This window comes from Gigantopelta aegis, chromosome 6 (genome assembly GCF_016097555.1).
Source record: "Gigantopelta aegis isolate Gae_Host chromosome 6, Gae_host_genome, whole genome shotgun sequence".
NCBI classification, from domain to species: Eukaryota; Metazoa; Mollusca; class Gastropoda; order Neomphalida; family Peltospiridae; genus Gigantopelta; species Gigantopelta aegis.
The window spans coordinates 13,059,032-13,080,522 of record NC_054704.1 but is presented as its reverse complement, the minus strand read 5'-3'; the positions used below and the strand labels follow the sequence as shown (position 1 = coordinate 13,080,522).

At 35.7% G+C, this 21,491-nt stretch overlaps 1 protein-coding gene across 1 annotated transcript in view; it reads left to right on the top strand.

Annotated features, from left to right (window-relative positions):
* The window catches only part of LOC121374377 (ATP-dependent DNA helicase DDX11-like), a 48,688-nt gene that overhangs the window by 643 nt on the left and 26,554 nt on the right, over positions 1-21,491 (top strand). The window contains exons 2-10 of the mRNA XM_041501478.1: positions 259-385; positions 2,047-2,091; positions 2,629-2,735; positions 3,530-3,575; positions 4,277-4,378; positions 5,057-5,182; positions 6,337-6,449; positions 7,524-7,596; positions 8,907-9,010. Coding sequence (XP_041357412.1) covers positions 259-385; positions 2,047-2,091; positions 2,629-2,735; positions 3,530-3,575; positions 4,277-4,378; positions 5,057-5,182; positions 6,337-6,449; positions 7,524-7,596; positions 8,907-9,010 — 843 coding nt within the window. The remainder of the gene's footprint in view (positions 1-258; positions 386-2,046; positions 2,092-2,628; positions 2,736-3,529; positions 3,576-4,276; positions 4,379-5,056; positions 5,183-6,336; positions 6,450-7,523; positions 7,597-8,906; positions 9,011-21,491) is intronic.

The window sequence follows — 21,491 nt, the reverse complement described above, 5'->3', positions numbered from 1 at the left end:
TCTGGCCACTTGTACTTATTGTTAACCTTTATTTATAAATATTTTCAAATATCAGTGAGGGTTTTTCCGTAAGTTATAAAGAATTTTTCACATTATTGCTTTTGTTCAGCAGGTATGTCAGCATTTGTGTCCCATTCGTTATTGTTAAAATTAAATTATTGCAAACATAAATAAATTAATATTCACTTGATGTTTTAGACTTTCAGTGATTTTGTAAAGAATACTCTTTAATATTTTGTTGTTGCTTTTTTCCTGCAGCTGGTACGAGCACATTCCCAACTAAAACAGTATGAACAGAAGTTTCATTCAAGACTGAAAGCTAAAAACTTGATGTATGTTCGACAGATTTTGTTTGTGTTATCAAGTTTAATCAAATGTCTTGGAGGTGAGTTTTCTGTTTTTATTGAGCCTCACTATTAGTCCCCTACCAGTCCAATCAAAGGGAACTGTAGGTTTTGTCTCCATCTATAGTTTTTCGGACTTTTTTTTTTTTGCAATGCCTCAATATATTGTGCTGAAAGTCCTTGTATACCTTTATCATGTAGTGTTTTAATTCCGTGGCAATTTGCTCATTTGTAATGGAGTTATGGCCCTTGGACATACATAAATATGTTGAACCTGGTAGGGGACGTATATTGCTTTATCAATACTTTCAAAATGTTTATTTGGTTATGCATTTATGAAATAATGTAAACTACAGTTTTAACAGAAAGATGTGAGTGTTAGTCTTATTAGAGTGACTGTACTTTTATTGGGGTGGGACGTAGTTCAATGGTACAGTGGTCGGTCAGTGTGGAATCGATCCCTGTCGGTAGGCCCATTAGGCTATTTTTCGTTCCAGCCAGCGCACCACGACTGGTATATCAAAGGACGTGGTATGTACTACCCTGTCTGGGACGTAGGGGCGGGACGTAGCCCAGTGGTAAAGCATTCGCTTGATGCATGGTCGGACTAGGATCGATTCCAGTCAGTGGACCCATTGGGCTATTTCTCTTTCCAGCCAGTGCTCCACAACTGGGGTAATAAAGGCCATGGTATGTACTATCCTGTCTGTGGGATGGTGCATCAAAAAGATCCCTTGCTGCTAATCAAAAAGAGTAACCCATGAAGTGGCGACAGCAGGTTTCTTCTCTCAATATCTGTGTGGTCCATAACCAAAACCCTCATCCATAGCATCAAGACGGTAGCTGTGTTACTGACATTCTATGCCACAGTACTGACATTGCCTCACATTACACAACTGTATTTTATTCTACTCTACAGGGTGTATACTACCAAATCCAATCCCATAGATGACAATAGTAACACATGTGGCTAAACCTCCTACCTGCAGTGTATCAATCGACATAAACGCCACGGATAAAAATACTACCACCCATCACCCTTAAAGTGAATCAGAAAAAATTGGGGTTGAAGCTGTTCATTTCTGAGATAACGGGTAGCATCTATGACTACCCTAGTTCTGCACAAAATTCGAGTACTTTTTTTACAGGTACCTCATACATGTTTCAAGCACAAGGTTACTTGACACTGGTACTAGATGAAATAAAATTGCATACATCTTTTGCCCAGATAAAACTTTTTTTTTTACAACCAACACACTCACATTTATCACCAATCACAGGACTTGTGGTGTTCACTTCTCTATCAAAAGTTGGGTGCACCTCGAACTTTGACCCAGCCGGAAGTTATTTGGTTTAGTACTGCCTACTCTAACAGTGGATTAAATTTGGTTCCAGATACAATGGGCTCACTTAATTCTTTCAATCAGTATATTTAAGTGAGCATATGTGGTTTTAAAACAATTACCTGTAAACCAGGAAACAATTCCATCCTTCACATTACAATACCATATTTCTGGGAAAATAAATTATCAAAAAGAATCAAGAAAAATAGAATGCCTTTAAATGAGATTATTTAAAATGACTAATGGCAGCAACTGCGATGGAGAAATTGGGGTGGGTATTTGGTTGTGAATAAATTCAGATATCTAATATGTAATTTGTTTTGGTAGCAATACTAATTTAATGACCTATTGTTTTACAGGTAATACTGATCTGCCTGCAGATAAACAGCACATTGGAAAGCCAGGTGTGTTTTTCATTTCTGTTTTATTATTGTCAGAATTCCAGATTTTAGTGCCATACAAAAACTGTTCTGTCCTTATTATTTGATCTTGTTCAACTATTAATGTTATATTATATGTCAAACATCTGGTGTTGGATGTGGTAAGATACAGGATTGAGAAGTCCTCAAAACAGAAAAATTATGGTCTCATACCAGTTACAGGTTTGGGTTTTTTTTAATGTGAGTATGAAGTAACTTAATCCTTAAGTGGTTTTTAAATACATAATTGATAATTCATACTGTCTTTAGATACATTTTTTCATAAGCAATAAGGGTTCATTTATTTACACATTCCCACAGAGAGGTCGGCACATTCCACGGCCTTTGATATACTAGTTGTGGAGCACTGGTTATGATGAGGGGAGGGACTCAATGGATCCATTGAGGAGGTTTGATCCAATGACTCAAGTGCCTCAGGCAAACGCTTTACCATCTGCTAGATCATGCACATCCTTAACAACTGAATGAGAAATTATTTTGTGAATATTTGATTAATTGTAGAAACCAAGCTGTTGACGGTGAATAACTTCCTGTTTGATGCTAAACTGGACAATATGAATCTATTTAAAGTGCTGCACTATTGCCACAAAAGTATGATCAGTCGAAAGGTAAGGAAAATACTTTTACTTTTACCTTATATGGGGTTCAGGCCCATAAAATATTAGCAATTTGGCAAATTTACTAAGAACATCTGTTTCCCAATTCAAGTTTCATTTAGCCAAACAGCAAAATTGGCAGTACATCTATAAACGACAAGTAAATTCAACTTTAATTCATATTTTGTGATTTGGCGAGCTATTGTTATAGGGTTTTCTTAGCAACGGTTAACAAGTGAGAAGGTAAAAACATTTTTAAAGAAGAAGAAGAATGTAAAAACAATTATGCAAATTTCGGTCAACATTTTAGATATTTCACAAAATGGAGCAGATAATTTTGTGGTCAGAGGTTTTTATAAATTTAAATTGCTCTTTTTCTTGAAAGTGTTGACCATCTAATCTTAAGTTTATTCATTTATTTTAAGTTTGAATGAATGAATGAATGAATGTTTAACGACACCCCAGCACGAAAAATACATCGGCTATTGGGTGTCAAACTATCGTAATGCAAATAAATAAAGTCATGATCAACATCAATATAAAAATTGAAGGTTTAAACAAAAACAGTGTAAAGAACTGTGCAAAAATACAAATACAAATATCACAGAATTTTACTCTAAACTTCAATTTGTGCTGTACGCGCAGGGGTTTAAGTTTGAAAGGCAATTGTGGGTGTAATGGATGTTTTTGTTTTTTTAGATCAGTGTCATGGAAAATAATGTGATATATAATAATGAATTTTGTCAGTTTTGTTTCATTGTAATTTGCAGTGATGTTGAAAGTTGTTACTTTGTCTTATTTTTTAGTTGCATGGTTTTGTTGAAAAGTATGAAATTGGTGATGTTGTGCCTGGTAAGTTTCAGATTTTGTTAATTTTTATTATATAACACGTGATAGATATTACACGTAGAACGTTTGTAACAAAAAAAAAGATAGAAATCCAATAAGGGTAAATTTTAATTTTCGTTGTTTAATGGTTCGACAAACATTTTGTATCATTGCATATGATTGGGAAAACATGTAAAGAAAGGAATTAAAAAATATTTGTCTATAAAGAATGGTTTGATGACATTGCTAAATGTTGAAAGCCTTATTAACAGTGAACGATGTATGTAATTAGTTTGAAAATATCCCCCATTTTATCTGTGAATGACAAAGAGTGGATTTTAATTTTAGCACATGCTATTATAGACATTCTTGTAGATTATATTTCTTTGATGATTACATTTGAATACTGTAAACTGGAGGGGGAAATGTGCACACATAATTGTTTTCTTAAAGTCGCAAAATGTATATGCACACATTATTTTCCAGGTTATGGTGCATTTAAAATGTTGGTCCTTTGCAAAATGTACACATCGGAAACATGTGCTAAGGTGCATATTCCCCCAAAAAACATGTTTCAATCTTAATCCATTTTTACAGTAATTCTGATGATAGATGAATTACAAATACAAAGCTAAATTACAAATACATATTAGGATGTTTGTGAGTGTATTCTGGTTGAGTATATTTACAGTCATGATTTATTTTACTAATAATAAATTTTTCAGTTGCAGTTGCTGAAAAAGATGAACATTCAAGGTCTGGTGTCTCTAAATTTCTGCAAGAGATTCAACAAAATAGAAATACAGCGGCCACTAAAGAAAATACAGGTAACTTACTGAAATAGTAATGGTGCAGAAAATATAGCAGTTCATGTGTAATCTAAATATTTGAAAAATACTCACTTTGTTTTATCACACTGCACATAACACTTGAAAAAAGAATCATGATTTATCTGCAGCTCACTTGTACGAATGCAACTCGCTTGTGCAAATGCAACTCACTTGTGTGAATGCAATGTGAGTGCAGATGCTGCCATATTTTGTGTGTGTATGTTCATTTATGTGATTGCTATATCCACTTGTATGTTTCCATATACGTTTTCATAACTACTGCTACATGATCCAGTCAGAACAAATGTACCCACAGCCGTACACCAGCTTGCATTTTGCACTGGACACATGGACACAGTCTTATGTTATTTCATTGTGAGGGATTTTAGCCACATTTAAGTTGTGTTCATATATGCACAAGTTGACATACAACTTAAAAATACAGAAATTTCAATATCAAACCTTGCCATGAAAACAACTTCAGGGGATTGATTATATGCTTCCTAATTAGATTATGGGGAGTTATTTAAGATAATATCATATTGAGCAATCATACATAAGTAGTCTGGAGTAGTCACCTTTAGCAGGGACTGAAATTGTTCATGTTTGTGAGTGTCTGCACTCATTATGTAATTCTTGTGTTACATTTTGCTTAATTTAACGTTTTTCTTACAGCTGCTGTGATTGTCAAAGATCCGGAAGTGACCTTAAACTTCAGCTCTCCTTTAATGCACATTGAAGGTTTTCTGAAAGCTCTGACTAACGCAGACAAAGATGGCCGAATCGTGTTCACTCGACAAGGTAATCTCTGTGCCTGACATTTTGTTTTGACCACTGTTTTCTGTTGCACATCATCGTTTTTGTTATATTAGAGGAAGGCTCTTTATTGCTGTTGAATTAGAAATTAACACTTTATTTCTGAAACATTAGGGGCACATACATGTGCATCATTTCTGTTATATTAATTAGGGACAAGTGGGTGTGTGTTTTTGTTGCATTAGTAACTCATACATCAGTTTGTTATATTATTTATTTGTGAATAGTGTTTTATATCTGTTGCATTAAAGGCAATCACTTTATTTGATTCATATTGGGGGAGTCATGCAAGTAACTTCTATCACATGTAATGCATTTAACAACTGCTTTTTCTAGATACTTCTCACTTTTATTATCCATATGGTTCAACATAACAAAGTTAATAATAATCATACGAAGCACACGTGTAATAACAAGTGTGATGACATAATTTTGGAAAGCAACTTCATAACATGACGTTGTTTACTCCAGTCCTAGTTCAGACTTTGCATGTGAAATATGACGACATTTCGTCGTCTCCTTCTAGTTGTGGTTTAAACATTTTGAAACGGTCCTTGCTATTCATAAAAAAATAACAATAATATGGATAATTATGAAATTATTACACTCATAAGTTTCGTAAAATCTATACGACACTCTTTGTCGTATAGATTTTACGAAACTTGTGTCAGGATTTATGTATTATTCTCGCTCTCCCTCGGACAATATAAAAATCGTGACACTCGTTTTGTAAAATCAGTACGACACACAAGCTCGGTTAATAATCTCTATTTATTACATCAGTTGCAATGATTTTACTTATATTAATTTAGAAGTTAGTGTTGAACTTCCATGTCACCTCCTGTCATGCATGTGGAAAACAGTTTTTTTCTCACATGAACTTAATTTCAGTTATCTACAAAGCTAAATTGTGTTTGTTGTAGTTCAGTCCACTTTTTGACATTAATAGAAAAGGAGGACATTTCTTCTTATTACAATTTAAAAAAAAACTGGAATTTTCATACGTTATTTGGGTTTAATAAAACTGCTTTGTTTTTAATGTTTTTCTTCACAGTTGAATTTTATGCCAGTAGTAAAAGTTTCGGTTATGATTTTGTACTCTCCTATATTTTGATTGTCAGCTGTGTTCTGTATTTCAGCTCTATTCAGTCAGTCAACTCTCAAGTTTCTGCTGCTCAACCCGGCTGTTCACTTTGCCAGTGTCCTGACCGAGGCCCGGGCTGTTATAGTGGCTGGAGGGACCATGCAACCTGTACGTTGCCCTTTATATTACTGTCACATGTCATTTCTGCTATTAGTCCTCTACCGGTCCAACTGGAGGGGACTACAGGTTATATCTTCATCTGTCCATCGATCCATTTAGTTCTCCAGATGGGGTTTTTTCACAATGCCTTGAGATATTGAGCTGACATTTTGGGTATAGCTTTATCATGTACTGTTACAGATCAGGTTTGACTTTCGTGGAAATTTACTAATTTTTGACTAAGTTATGGCCCTTGAACTTAGACATGGAAATTTGTTTACTGGACTTTTCTTGCAATGCCTTAAGATATTGAGGTGAAATTTTATGTATAGCTTTAACATGTACTGGCAATATAGCCATTTTTCACAGAATTGTGGCCCTTGAGGGGACAGGTATTGCATTAGCAGCATGCTTGTTCTATCTTAACATGTGTAACTATCATTTATTCATGTAACACCCACATTTTTTGTTTCAATTTTGAGGCAGGTGAAATTTTACTCTTTCCATTCATATTCTTAATTCAGAACACCCAACAGCCGATATATATTTTGGCTGTGAAGCTATTTTTACTCCAAAAAGATTGATTTAAAAAAAAATATCTCCCTTTTGTTCCAAGACTACTTTCAATAATATTCACTGGCCTTGGTGGTGTCATGGTTAAGCCAGTAGTGATGTGATAAAAATTTAAGCGTTCTATGGTTTTTCTTACACAACCATCATTATTTTTGATAACACATATACGTGCACTAACATTTTAAATACATACAACTGGCTGCATCAAGCCTTGTTGTTTAAAAATGTATCCAACTTGCTTTTGCTCATTATATACGTTTTAAAACAACTTGTATGATAAATGGTATCTAATGGCCATGAATGTAGTAAATTATATTTCTTACATATTTTCAGAAAATAGTTTTAAAATAAATTTAAACACCTTTTCCAACTAAAATCTAGGTACGGTTCTAGTGCTTATAGTTAACTTGTGCATCAGATTCATGTAGTATTCTAAAAAATTGGAGAAATAAAGGATTAAAAAAACCAGACCAATAATCACTGATATTTTGTCATATTTTCTTATTTTAGTTGTCGGAATTTAAAGAACAGTTATTTTATGCTGCAGGAGTCAAACCTGAAAGAATTGTGGAATATTCATGTGGTAAGTTGTAACATTTATTTTACTATGGGAAATTGAATATAAAAGATATCTTGCTGCTTTGTTGGTAAAAGTAGCCTTTGTATCAGCTGTAGGTTGCATTTCTCTCAACCAAGTGTCAAAATAACCATATGTTACACAGATATATCTTTCCTTTCCATTCATTTTAAAACTGACTTGGTATTTCATGTTAATATAAAAACAACTCATAATTGGAACATGGGTTATAATTAGAAAATAACCAATCTAATTAAAATTAGCTACACTATTACATGTGGATCTAAAGACAGCCAGTTGGAGCTCATGTCCACCAATCAAAACCTTACTTGCAGAATCCTGCCAGTGATTTAAAACTAACAACACTGCGTAGTCCCCAATGTCCAGGTAACATTTCGTCTGTAAATAATAATTTAAATATTGACCAATCACACTTCGCCTTTTATAACGTTATTTGGGAGCATACAAATTCTAAAAATATCGGGCGAGTCTATTTTAGTGGCCGCAGTACAGCGAACCATACCAATATGTACGAGGTGGGTTATCAGTCTTCAATTTTACATTAAAAATTATTTATTTATTTATAAAATTTAAAAAAACTAAATCAGTCTTCAGTTTTACATTACAAATTATTTATTTTATAAAATAAAACATGTTTTAAGGCATTCGTAATTCACACGAAACATGTCGTATACCCTCAGGATAATTCGGAATGTTTTCAAATTGTTTTTAAATCACTGGCAGGATTCTGCAAGTAAGGTTTTGATTGGTGGACATGAGCTCCAACTGGCTGGTGTTAGATCCACATGTAATAGTGGAGCTAATTTTAATTAGATTGGAAAATAACTAACAAGGAATTGCCTATTGTCCATCCTAAGTGAACGAATGTTGTAAACCCGCGTCTTTAGCCAGGCTTTGGGATGGGATGTAGCTCTCGTAAAGCACTAGCTTGATGTGCAATCGGTCTAGGATCGATCCCCATTGGTGGGTTCATTGGGCTATTTCTCATTTCAGCCACTGCACAACGACTGGTATATCAAAGGCCATGGTATGTGCTATCCTGTCTGTGGGTTGGTGCATATAAAAGATCTCTTGCTACTACTAAACAAAAATGTTGCAGGTTTCTGCTCTAAGACTATTTCTCAAAATTATGTTTGACATCCAATAAATCAATACGCTCTAGTGGTGGTGTTAAATAAAACAAACTAACTTTTTGGTAATGCTTTACAACATTCATTTACGATGAACAGATAATTTGTACATTTCAAATTAAGCTGATTTTTCTTATTATCCACTTGACATATTTCCAATTGCAGGTCACGTGATTCCATCGAGTAATCTCTTACCCATGTCCATTAGTTGTGGACCTTCTGGAGTAGAACTAGATTTCACCTTCCAGTCGAGAGAGAACCCTGTATTGGTAAGTCACACAAAGAGATTATTATACAAGCTTGTGTGTCATACTGGTGTTACGAAACTAGTGTCAGGATTTTTGTATTGCCTGAGTAAGAGCGAGGGTAATACATGAATCCTGACACAAGTTTCTTAAAATCAAATTGACGCACATGAAAGTGTAATAATTTCTTTATTATTCATATTATTATTATTGCTTTCTTTATGAATAACAAAACCCAACTCAAAATGTTTCAGCCACAACTAGAAGGAGACAACGAAATGACGTCATGTTTCAAATGCACAGTCTGAGCTAGGACTGGAGAAGCAACGTAATGTTATGACATCGCTTCCCCAAATTACGTCATTACACTTGTTATTACACGTGTGCTTCGTATTATTATTATTAACTCGGTTATGTTGAACCACGTGGATAATAAAGTAGTTTATTAGGCCCTGGCCTGTCTAACCAGAGTACCAGAGGGTACTATGGTTTCGTCTCTGTTCTTCTGTCTGTCTGATTGTCTGTCTGCCTGTCTTACAAATAGTTTTCCAGACGTTTTTCCAAATTTCTCAATAAAAAAATTTGTGTATAGCCTTATCGTATATAGATAAACAGCAAGTTTGACTTTCATGGTGATTTATCTATTTTGGACAGAGTTATTGCTCTTGAACTAAGAAAATAAGAAACATTGTTGGGCCCGATAGGAGGCATATATTGTTTTAGTAGTACTCTCAGAATGCTTGTCTTTTGTATTTATTTATATTCTGTTGAAATAGATGTAGATTTGTAACAAATGAATAAATAAGTATTATGTATTATTGTTTTCCGGACTCTCCCCTTTCCCCAATGCCTCAAGATACACAGAGCTGAATGTTTGTGTATGGTTGTACCATGTACTGTTTCAGATCAGGTTTGACTGTCATTGCAGTTTACCCCTTGGCCCTTGATCTTAGGAGATATGAAAATTTGTTTGATCTTGTAGGGGACATGTATTACTTTAATAGTTCTCTCGGAGAGGGATTTAGCTCAGTCGGTTGAATGCTTGCCTGAGTTGCTTTCTTCGCAGGATTGAACCACCTCAGTGGATCCATTGAACTGATTGGGTGTTTTCTCTTTCCAACCAGCAACTCCTGCAATTAAGAAAGTTACATGGCAAAAACAAATGCTGTGGAAAAATAATGTTCATGGCATTTTCCACATTAGTTTTACATTTAACATGTTTGCAACTCTGGATTGTAAGTAAATCTGAATAATGAGTTTGTTAATTGTGTCGTTTGCCAATGTGCTGTAAGATTCATTTATACCAGTGGCAGTATTCATCCACTGAAAGTGACGTAACAGTTAATATGCGAATGGTACATGCACGATTAAGAACAATGGGGTTGTAAGGGGATGACAATTTCTTGTTTAATCGAAAACCGTACGACTAAGAGGAAATGGCTGGTGCGCATGCTCAGTCATGTCAGGCTATCAACTTAACGACATTAATGCTTACCTTGTTCAGTTTAGAAATAAAATGTATAAAAAGGTAAGTACATACTCACAAGTTATCTCTGTTCCATCAAGAATTGCACCAGGTGGTAAGAAAACGTCATTTTCAAAGCAGTATCGAAAATGTACTATGACGTTATCAACGTAATGGCAACAACACAAAATTGGCTTTTCCCCGCCAAAACAGTCATGTGACAATAACGTGACCTGAAAGCAGCTAACCAGTCATTACTCAATCGGCAGTGCTAGCAGATGTGTTTGATTGTCTGGATTCCGTTTAGGCATGCATTTGCATTGCATGCCGTAAGATTAAAGGGTACAAACTAACTGTAATAATACATTTTATTGTGCATAAACTTATTCTTACCTTTTTTTCCACATTTTTAAGGAAATTTGTTATAAGTGTGCTTTCTTAACAAGACATTGTTGTTGTGTCAATGATCGTACATGCACAGACATTATACAAAATACCCGGAAGTAAAATAATACGGTTTTCGATTTCATACGGTTTTCGATAATTAATGATACAGCGTTGTCAGTTCAATCTTTATCTTTTTATTATATTACATCAAAGTGTCAGAATATATTTAATGTAATATACAATTAAAATAATTTTCTTTAATACGGCATAATTTTTATTAGGAAATCTGTCACCGAGACTAAATGCCCTCCTTTCAAACCCAAGTAAATAGGTACAGGTTTTTTTCTTTTGGATTAGGCCACTCGGCAACAGAAACAGGTAGTATATTTTGTCAGTATAAATTACAGCAAAAAATTGATTAAACTATCTCTCTCTCTATGTATATCTACACATATCTCATCATCAGGCCAACCATAACACTTGATAATATAATAATACATAACAAGTGACTAGTAGAAGTGTTGTGTTGAACATTTTACTTAAAATAAGACATCCATACATAGGCACCATAGCCACTGTTCAACAATGTATAAGCTTGAAAAAAAATGTTTATAGATGTTATATACTCTGTCAAAAAAGAAACACATAGGTGATAGGGAAAGAAGAAAAGTGTTTGATTTTACAAAATATTGTTTTTTTGTACAATGTTGCTGAATGACCATGTTTGTTAATGTTCCTGGAATGGGACAGCATGCCCAAATGCACCCTAAAACAAATGTAACACACGTTATGCGACAATTGCAGAAAATCAGCGTGAAATGGTCAGATTTTGGCAAATGCACGTGAAACTCGGGGTGGGGGGGGGGGGGGGGGGGGGAGATTGGGATAGTGATGGGTATTTAAAGCTGCAATGCTCGCAATGATGCCTCATTTCCATTTCGACGTAGACAAGTTACAAGATTCCAAGACTAAACCTGCCGAATCGAAACATTGCAATAGGCCGCCTCCAGTTAGGTGAATCGCAGTCAGCAGTCACACGCCACATGAACGTCCATCAGAGCACCATTTCATGTCTCTGGGACAGGTACCAGCAGTTGCAATCAGCTGAAAACTGGCCCAGAAGTGGAAGACCTTGCATAACAACTGCAGCACAAGATCACTACATCTGGGTTCTGCACTTAAGTCACCGAACTGCCACAGCAATGAACACTGCTGACGCATACCTGGTTTGAGAAGGGTGTCTGCACAAACCATTTGGAACCGACGTCGAGAAGCTGGTTTACGGGCTAGGAGATCGTATGTTGGCCCTGTCCTGCGATGTCAACATCGACATTTACGTGTTCACTGGTGCACAAATGTACAGGGGTGGAAACTTGGGGAGACTGGCAGCGAGTATGGTTCAGCGATGAGTGACATTCCTTCTACAGCGACGTGATGGACGACAACGTGTTTACAGATGCCGCAATGAACGTTTTGCCAACAACTGCGTTGCCCAAGTTGACAGATTCGGTGGAGGGAGTGTCATGATGTGGGGAGCCATCTCATACACCTGCAGAAGTGAACTTGTGTTCGTACAAGGCAACCTGACAGCTGTACGCTACCGGGATGAAATTCTTCGCCGTCACATGCTTTCCCATTTTGAATCGACAGAGAGAACTCTTTCAGCAGGACAATGCCAGGCCTGATACGGCACGTGTAACAATGGATTTTCTACAGAATGAGAACATTAATGTGCTGCCATGGCCATCAAGATCGCCAGATCTCAACCCCATTAAACATCTATGGAGCGAACTGGACAGACGTGTATGCCAGCGTGACCCGGAGCCTCAGACATTTCCGCAACTGTCACATGCACTGCAGGAAGAATGGACTAGGATTCCACATGCATGGATTCAGAGACTCATTCAGTCTATGCCAAGGAGATGTCATGCAGTGATTGCTGCTGCTTGTGGCTACACAAAGTACTGATTTCAGGAGGCCTCGTGCGACACTGTTTGGTGACGAAAACGTCTCCACTGCCGTCAGTCCGTAGCAAGAATATTGTCACATACTCATGTCAAATTTGACTGATACGATCATAAATAACGAAATTATGCCACTTTGTATAAAGAGATAATTTCATGAATATTTCGCCTATGTGTTTCTTTTTTGCCAGAGTATATAAAAGTCACTAAAGTCAACAACTAACACACTTGCATGTGTAGTCTAAGAAGTGTTTATTAAAATACTAAGTGAAGTAATATGGAATTTTTAAACTGGTACATTGTATAATTCAAGGCTATTAGTGATGTTACGTTAAAGGGATGATTAGCTATGCATTAAAACAAGTTGCTGACATAAAACATTTGTATGTCTATATTATTATGTGAAATAGTTTAAAGGGATGATTAGCTATGCATTAAAACAAGTTGCTGACATATAACATTTGTATGTCTATATTATTATGTGAAATAGTTTAAAGGGATGATTAGCTATGCATTAAAACAAGTTGCTGACATATAACATTTGTATGTCTATATTATTATGTGAAATAGTTTAAAGGAATGATTAGCTATGTATTAAAACAAGTTGCTGACATTAAACATCTGTATGTCTATATTATTATATGAAATAGTTAAATGGAATGATTAGCTATGCATTAAAACAAGTTGTTGACATATAAAGCTCAGTAAATGTGTGCTTTGAATGTCCACTATCAACACATAATAGAGATGAAAGTCCTCCAGATATAGCCAGAATTCTTCACTTTTACTATCTCAGTATCCAACTATCAGTATTAAAATTTCAGGATTTTATTTTTGAGTTATTTTGTAACCCACTGTCACTTTGACATAAATAATAAAATTTGTACTTTCAATCAGTGGCATAGCGTGGTTGGGGCCACCAGGGCGGTTGCCCTGAGCGCAAAATTTTGGACTGGTGGAAGGGACTTGGGGAGTGCTAACGGTCCACTGGTTAGGGGGCACAATCCTTGCCTTGCCCCGTGGGCACTGGCAACCCACGCTACGCCACTGTTTTCAATGATCTGTCATATTAAAAATACCTTGCACCAAATAGTCATTTACCTACCTTTAACAAGGGTTGACATACCGTAACTGATCACCTGTTTTTTAATTGTGACCATCTGTTTTTACATGGTACCTATAATAGAATTAATGGCTGTTGGCTCCTAACATTTGAAACAGAAATTATGATAGTTACTGCTAGGAGTAATCATCATCATATATTGGGGTTTTTTTTTAACCTGTAACATCTTTTCATCAGAACTTCCTCCTTCCTCGAATATTCTGTGTTTTCGAAAATGCTTTTACAAATGGCTAAGAACCTGTTCTCATCACATTACTGTTTCAAATACTCAAGTTGTGGCAATGTTATAAGATTATAAGATGGACAGTTTTGGTGGTCACGGAACATAGCTGTTTAATGATTAAAAATACAGGGAGTAACTAAATGTTGAAACTGGGAAGATAGCTAGTTAAGATAATAATTATTTTATGGGTTGTTGTTTTTTCAGTTTTTTAACTTGATTTTGATGTGGTGAAATGGAAATCCTTTTTTTTTTAATTAGCAAAATTGATCTCTGCAATTTCTATTGATGCATTTTGTCAACAGATATGCTTAAGAAAATTTAAGATAAAATATTATAACAATTTGTTTCTTTATTTGTTTTGTGGTGGTGGTTGGGTTTTTTGGGGGGTTTGTTGTTGTTGTTTTTTGGGGGGTTAGTGGGGGACTGTTTGTTGTTGTGTTTCCCTCTAACTATATGTAAGTACATTTCCTTTTGTTTACTTTTTTTTTTTTAATTCATTGAAAGTTATGTTTGAAAAAAGTCTTGCTGTATGCTAATTTTAGATAAGCAGACTACACTGGATGGATGGCAAACATTGCACACTAGAATATAGGATGCAGTTCGCTAATAACCGTTTATTGATGTTTCCTCTCTATGGGATGATCACGTGTCTGGCTGGCTGACTTCTGCATACTTCTTCCTGCCAGACACTGAGGAATGGGTACCTTCATAAGTGTGCCTAGTTAAACGGGCTGCTGTTTGGTGTCTGATTGACAACTAGACTATTAGGTCAGACTGTTCTGTAATGGAGAACATGACCTGGTGCTTTACCAGTGCTGACAGTGGGTGAGGCTGAGTAAACCTGACCTAGTACCTTTAATAGAACCAGCACGCTGATGTCAGTGGCATGTGGGACAGTCCCCACAACACTTCACCGCACTCTTGACAGTTATGTCTAGGTGGTTGTAATAGATACCATTTATTATTTATAACAGAAATGAATAACTAGCTGCACTTTGTTACACCACAGCTTTGTTGATATTTCTCATTTTGATATTCAAGTCAAAACCACCACATCAAACACCCACCCACTACCCCTACCCTCCCACCTCCCCTCTCCCCCCTCCCCCCAAAGAAAATGTTTCTGATTTCTCTGTTTTCATAAAACCATTGGTTTGCTGTACATTACTTTCAAATGTGTAACACACCTGTTTGAGCAAATGGTTTGATCCAGAATCATGGAATCACAAGTAAATATGTAATCTACAAAACAAGAAGACATCAGTGGGCTGTTCCATTTCTAAGTGTAGTAGGGCAGCTGAGTATCATTTCTGTGTAGAGAGTTTGAATTGCCTTTAAGTGGACAATCCCATTTTGTCTTCAGGAAATAATGTCGGTTAATAGCCCATCTGGTCTAATATTCTGAATTGCATTTGAATTAGATTGGATATTTAGGACAGAAGACTTATCTGAAGATAAAACTAATAATATCTGGGTTGACTTAAAAGTGGAAATTAGATGTTTATACATGATGTATTGATTCCTCATGGGATGTAGCCTAGTGGTGGAGTGATTGATGTTGAGGTGTGATGGGTCATAGGATCCATCCCCCTTGGTGGGCACATCAGTTTTTTCCCATTCCAACTTAAACTCAATGACTAGTGTAACACCAGCTGTGTTGTATACTGATAGAAAGAAATAAGGGAACACGTGGTATTTGAGACTAAATTTAATTCACTCCTAGCATTTCATGACATCTTGTTTTCAAAATTCTCCAGGGGATCATATCACCAAACTTTCTTCTTCTTCTTGTTCCAATCAGTATACAACAACTGGTCAAAAGCAGTGTTGTGTGCTTTCCGATCTGTGGGAAGGTGTATATAAAAGATTCCTTGCTACTAATGGAAAAATGTAGTGGGTTTCCTCTGATGACTGTGTATCAGAATTACCAAATGTTTGACATTCAATAGCCGATGATCAATGTGCTCTAGTGGTGTCATTAAACAAAAGAAGCTTTATGTCACCAAACTTCTCTAGAAACTTTGGCACTTCGCACCCTTGATCTCTATCAGCAAGACGTAGCCCAGTGGGAAAGCGCTTGCTTGATGCGCGATCGGTTTGGGATCGATCCCCGTTATTTAATGACACACTCAACACATTTTATTTACGGTTATATGGTGCGAGACATATGGTTAAGAATCACACAGATATTGAGAGAGGAAACCCGCTGTTGCCATTCCATGGGCTACTCTTTTCGATTAGCAGCAGAGGAACTTTTATATGCACCATCCCATAGACAGGATAGCACATACCACGGCCTTTGATGTGCAAGTCATGGTGCACTGGCTGGAGCGAGAAATAGCCCAATGGGCTCACCGAAGGGGATCGATCTCAGACTGACCGCGCATCAAGCAAATGCTTTACCACTGGGCTACGTCCCACACAACATGCAAAAGCTGTAATCATTCGTCAGATAATCTTTAAAAAAATATCACTGTTTTTGGAAGAATATAAGCCTACATTGCCAGTGTGAGAAAGATACAATGTATCCGTTTAAAATCAGCATCACAGTCGATACAGAGTCAGTCGGGTTAGGACAAACAAACTTAATTTTTATTGTCGCCTGGTAGCTTTTAAGCTAGTCCTAGCACACAAAAAGTATATTTTTGTATTTATGATAGGAGAAAAGCTACAAAAATCACTTATCTTAGATTCTTGTTTGAATTTCCTTGCCCATTAACCTTTTCATTTGTATCTGAACTACTGAAGAAAATTGTTCGTGTAAACACTAAAACCACACAACTGACATATTGGTTGTCTGAAAAATTCAAATTGTATGCCCTGTTTTGGTATTCACCCTTTTGTCCATTGTCAGCCATTTAATTCTTTGCAGAGATGATTTGATGGGGAATCTTTTGAGTAATGTGTGCAGCTCTTTTTAATAAAAAAAATTCGATTCTATTTAGATCTTGCTTGAAATGGTTTCTCCATGTTGTCAGGCAGTACGTATTCATGTACAGGCTGAACATAAGTATTAAAATAAAATAATCTTATATAAAATGGCAGCTATGTTAAACATTTTTAACAGTAACATAGTTTTGAAGTTGAGAATGTTATAAAATTTTATCTATTTGTGTGTTCTTTCCACAAAAGAAAATGGTCAAAATTCACCCCAAGTAGCTTATGTGTTTCAGTATTTTGAATTCCTGTTTGTTTGACATAAAGATCCAAGTGATTTTTTTCACTCTGTGATAGCTTCTGATCAGTTGTTAGTAACATGCACTAGTCCAACTTGTAATCAAATTAGCAGTTGTGTAGTCACCCCATATTTATTTATTTTTTAAATATTATAAAAATCCACATATTTTTTCTTCTTTTTTATATTTCAGTATATTATTAAAAGTTGTTTGTAGGATGACCTGACTGTACTTATATAACCGAATATCTGTAATAACTTCAGTGATATCAGATTCCCATGAACTCAATAGATGTATTTGTCAATGTGTTTTTTAGTGTCATTATTGATCACACTGAGCACTACTATTCCTGTTTGCTCTTGCTTGGTTTATTTGAACTCATTTTGCCCGTCAGTACCTTATCAGGACAAAAAGTGCACTCTGGGATGAACAAACTTACTGAGTACAATGAGGTCAGACTCAGTGTTACAGAGGTCCTGCAACCAATTGCACTGTGATGAACGCTAACAGAAACTATTAAAGGCACCGTTCCACCACAGTCGACCTGCTAAATGACAAAACATAATTAAAGGTTAACTTTATGATAAAGTTAAGTAAAAACCTGCTAGTTGTAGTCAGATATCAGGAGATGGCATTACGATTGCTTTCATGTTTTCATTTCCAATCAAGTCTCAATTAAATTTTATAAAAAAAATAATTAAATCCTGCAGCTAAACGGAAAATTGACCCCGGAATAGCGATATAATTTGTGTTTAATGACATATTAAAAATTATCACGAATGACGTCATGTAATGAATAACGATGTCATATAATGAATAATGATGTCATCCTTTGGGTTTTTTTAAAAAAGCTTGGAATGGGTTTTTTATTAATATTTTTTAAGACGATTTGAGATGCTTATATGTGAAAGCAAAAGTAGGAATAATATTTTTTTTACATATTTGGAATACAAAGTATAGAGTAAAATAGATTTAAACAGTATAGCTTATAGTTCATAATTTAATAATAAAATTTTCTTTGCGTCTATTCACTTTACAGCAATCTGATTGGTCCAGAGGTGCTTACCTTTTTTCGTTCATATCTTGATAAACCAAAAAAAATTTAAGCCATAAGCCATGTGAATTCTGCTAGGATTAGTTACATGTTGGTTCATAATAATACTTATAATTTTGTTCATTCTAAAAAAAAATTTGAATCATCAGTTTAAAACCATGTCTAAGACTATTTGTCAGAATTACCAAATGTTTGACATCCAGTAGTGCTCTAGTGTTGTCATTAAACAAAACAAACTTTAACTATATGCACTTTTTCATGAACAGGAGAGCACATGCCGGTCATATGGAACAAGCTGGAATGGGGGTGTCAATGGGTGTTTAATCATACTGACTGGGTTAGACCACACTACAGTATAGGGTAGAAAGGATACTATGTACACACACATTCAGGAAGTGAACCTGTAATTGTGAATAGATAACAACCTGACCCCCCCCCCCCCCCCCCCCCCCACAGATGGACTGTTCATCTCTAAACTAGAATGGTCCAGTGTCTGATGTAGGGGTTACCTGAGGATACCTCTTGACCCATTAACCACAAACTGTGTCTGCAGATGCTTGTTTACATGAAAAGTGTTTTTGTTTACGCACAATGTAGTCTTGTTCTGGCTGCAGTTGACCTGATTATCATTATTGTTTACCCACAGGTATATTTTTATGTACTTAACAGAAACAGGTTGTTTGAAATCAAACTTAGTGATGGATGATCACTGAATTTTACATTATTTTGTGGTGTATTTGTTTATTCTTAGTTTCGTGCTTATATCAAATTAAGGTTCAAGCACGCTGTCCTGGGCACACATACACCTTAGCTTTCTGGAATGTCTGCCCAGGACAGTGGGTTAGTGATTAGTTGTTAGTGGTTAATGAGGGAAGTCAGTGTATAGTGGTCTTACGCCTATACCCATTGAGTTGCTCTGATACCGGGATGTGAACCCAGTACCTACCAGCCTTAATCTGATGGCTTAACCACTACATGACCAAGTCCGGAGAGTGAAGTGGGAGGGGTACTGGAGGAAGCTTAGCCTTTGCACGTAATAATTCATTCTTTAAAAATAATATTGCTGCTTTATCTGTAGCATATGTTGTACCCCATCGGTGGCTCCATTGGGCTATTTCTCGTTCCAGCCAGTGCACCACGACTGGTGTAACAAAGGCTGTGGTATGTGCTATCCTGTCTGGGATGGTGCATATAAAAGATCCCTTGCAGCTAATCGAAAAGAGTGGCGACAGTGGGTTTCTTCTATCATATATATGTGTGGTCTGACACCATATAACCATAAATAAAATGTGTTGAGTGCATCGTTAAATAAAACATTTCCTTCCTTCCTTCACATGTTGTACACTGGTGTAGCCCGATGTCGGGTAATACCTACTCCCAAATCACATCTCTGTCTTTTTTCCTCCACCACATTATGTATTTTCCTGTTGCCACATAACATGACTCACAGACAATGTGGTTGACCCCCTCCTCTTTCCCAATACAAAAGATATACAGTTTTTCTCTCTCTTTCTAAAGTTGAAATAACCATATGTTAGACACCAAATAGTCATAGGTTAAGATAGGCTGGAATATGTTGTTAAACAAATATTCTTTTCCTTTACTACACAATTCCAAAATGCACAGCATACATGTAACAATAATTAGTCCATGGGCCAGATACCGAAACCCTCCCCCCCCCCCCCCCCCCCCGGGATTTTTGGAGACAAGTATTTTTAGATACCTCATTATATATGAATTTAATATCTGCTTGTCTGCAGCAAAAATGTTGGTGGATTAAAAAAATATCACCATTTGAATGGGGGTACCGTTGCACATTTTTTGTCCCAAAAACACTATATTGAAAAATTAAATATAGTGATAAAGTTGTCATCCATATGAATTTTTAACAGATATAAGGCCAAAATGAATGATATTCATCCTATACTAGATGTTAATAGTAAGAAACCAAATAACAATGCAATATGTGGTATGAATAATAATATACTCATCGGCAAAAGTTAAGTAATGCCTGAAATGCATTATTTTCTATATTTACACATATTTTGGGCTGCTTGCATGGACCTTTTACTATTAAAAATTGCACTGTATTTAATATATTGAGGCAGCATTATTCAAATATGGTTCAGTATATCTGCCTATACTATACTCAACAAAATTAATTAAGGTCCAATAGATATTTTAGCATTTTCCTTTAAATATGGGGGAAAATACAACTTCTTCAGTTGAAAGTTGTCAGCATTGTGGCATGTTCTTAAACTTAATGACTTAAATAACAATTTTGAGGGAACACAATGACAAAAAGTATGTGAAATCCCAGTAAAGGTTTACTGAAACAATGTATAGAAGCCATATATATGACCAAAACATGTTAAAATTATATGACAGTAACAAAGAATTATATTATAATATAAGAAAGTTTACTAGCCCTTAATTAATTTTGTTGAGTATACATGTATGTGCATCAATATTATGAATATGTCCCTCTTTACTAAACACCAGTGTTAAAAATTTAAAGCATCAGTTTTGTGTACCTACCATAATTTCTTTTGCATTACATGTACAAGTCATCTATCTCACAGAAGTTCATCTTATACTAGTCTGTGTTTGTAATATTTTTAGATTTGCCTTTATATTTACATTGTGCTTAACTTATGCTCAAGTGTATATAATTAGTTTCTACATCAAATATTATCTAGGAAAGTTTTGACTTCCTTTCATATTCCATTGCATTTTCATGCAATTAAAGTATGTCTGTCATGTTCACAATGTCTGGTATTCTCCTTCTCCAGGCTCTGCTCTGGTTCCCCCATCAGTATGTCCATCAGTCTCATGGTATCATATCACTATTTTATCTCTAGTGTGCCTTCTAAAATTTCTCAGCCATATGACAATTTGGTTAGGGAATAGCCTGGACTGGCTGGTATGACTGATACCAAATGACAACTTGGCAATTTGTTCTCTTTATGTGCATTCTCAGAGCATTCTCAGTGAATACATACATGTAGAGTGGAGAAGGCTGATTTATACTCTACTGTAGTTCAATATTATCATCCTTGGTTTGGCAACAAACATTTCCAGATATTTCTCAAGTCATGATGTTTTTGTATGTT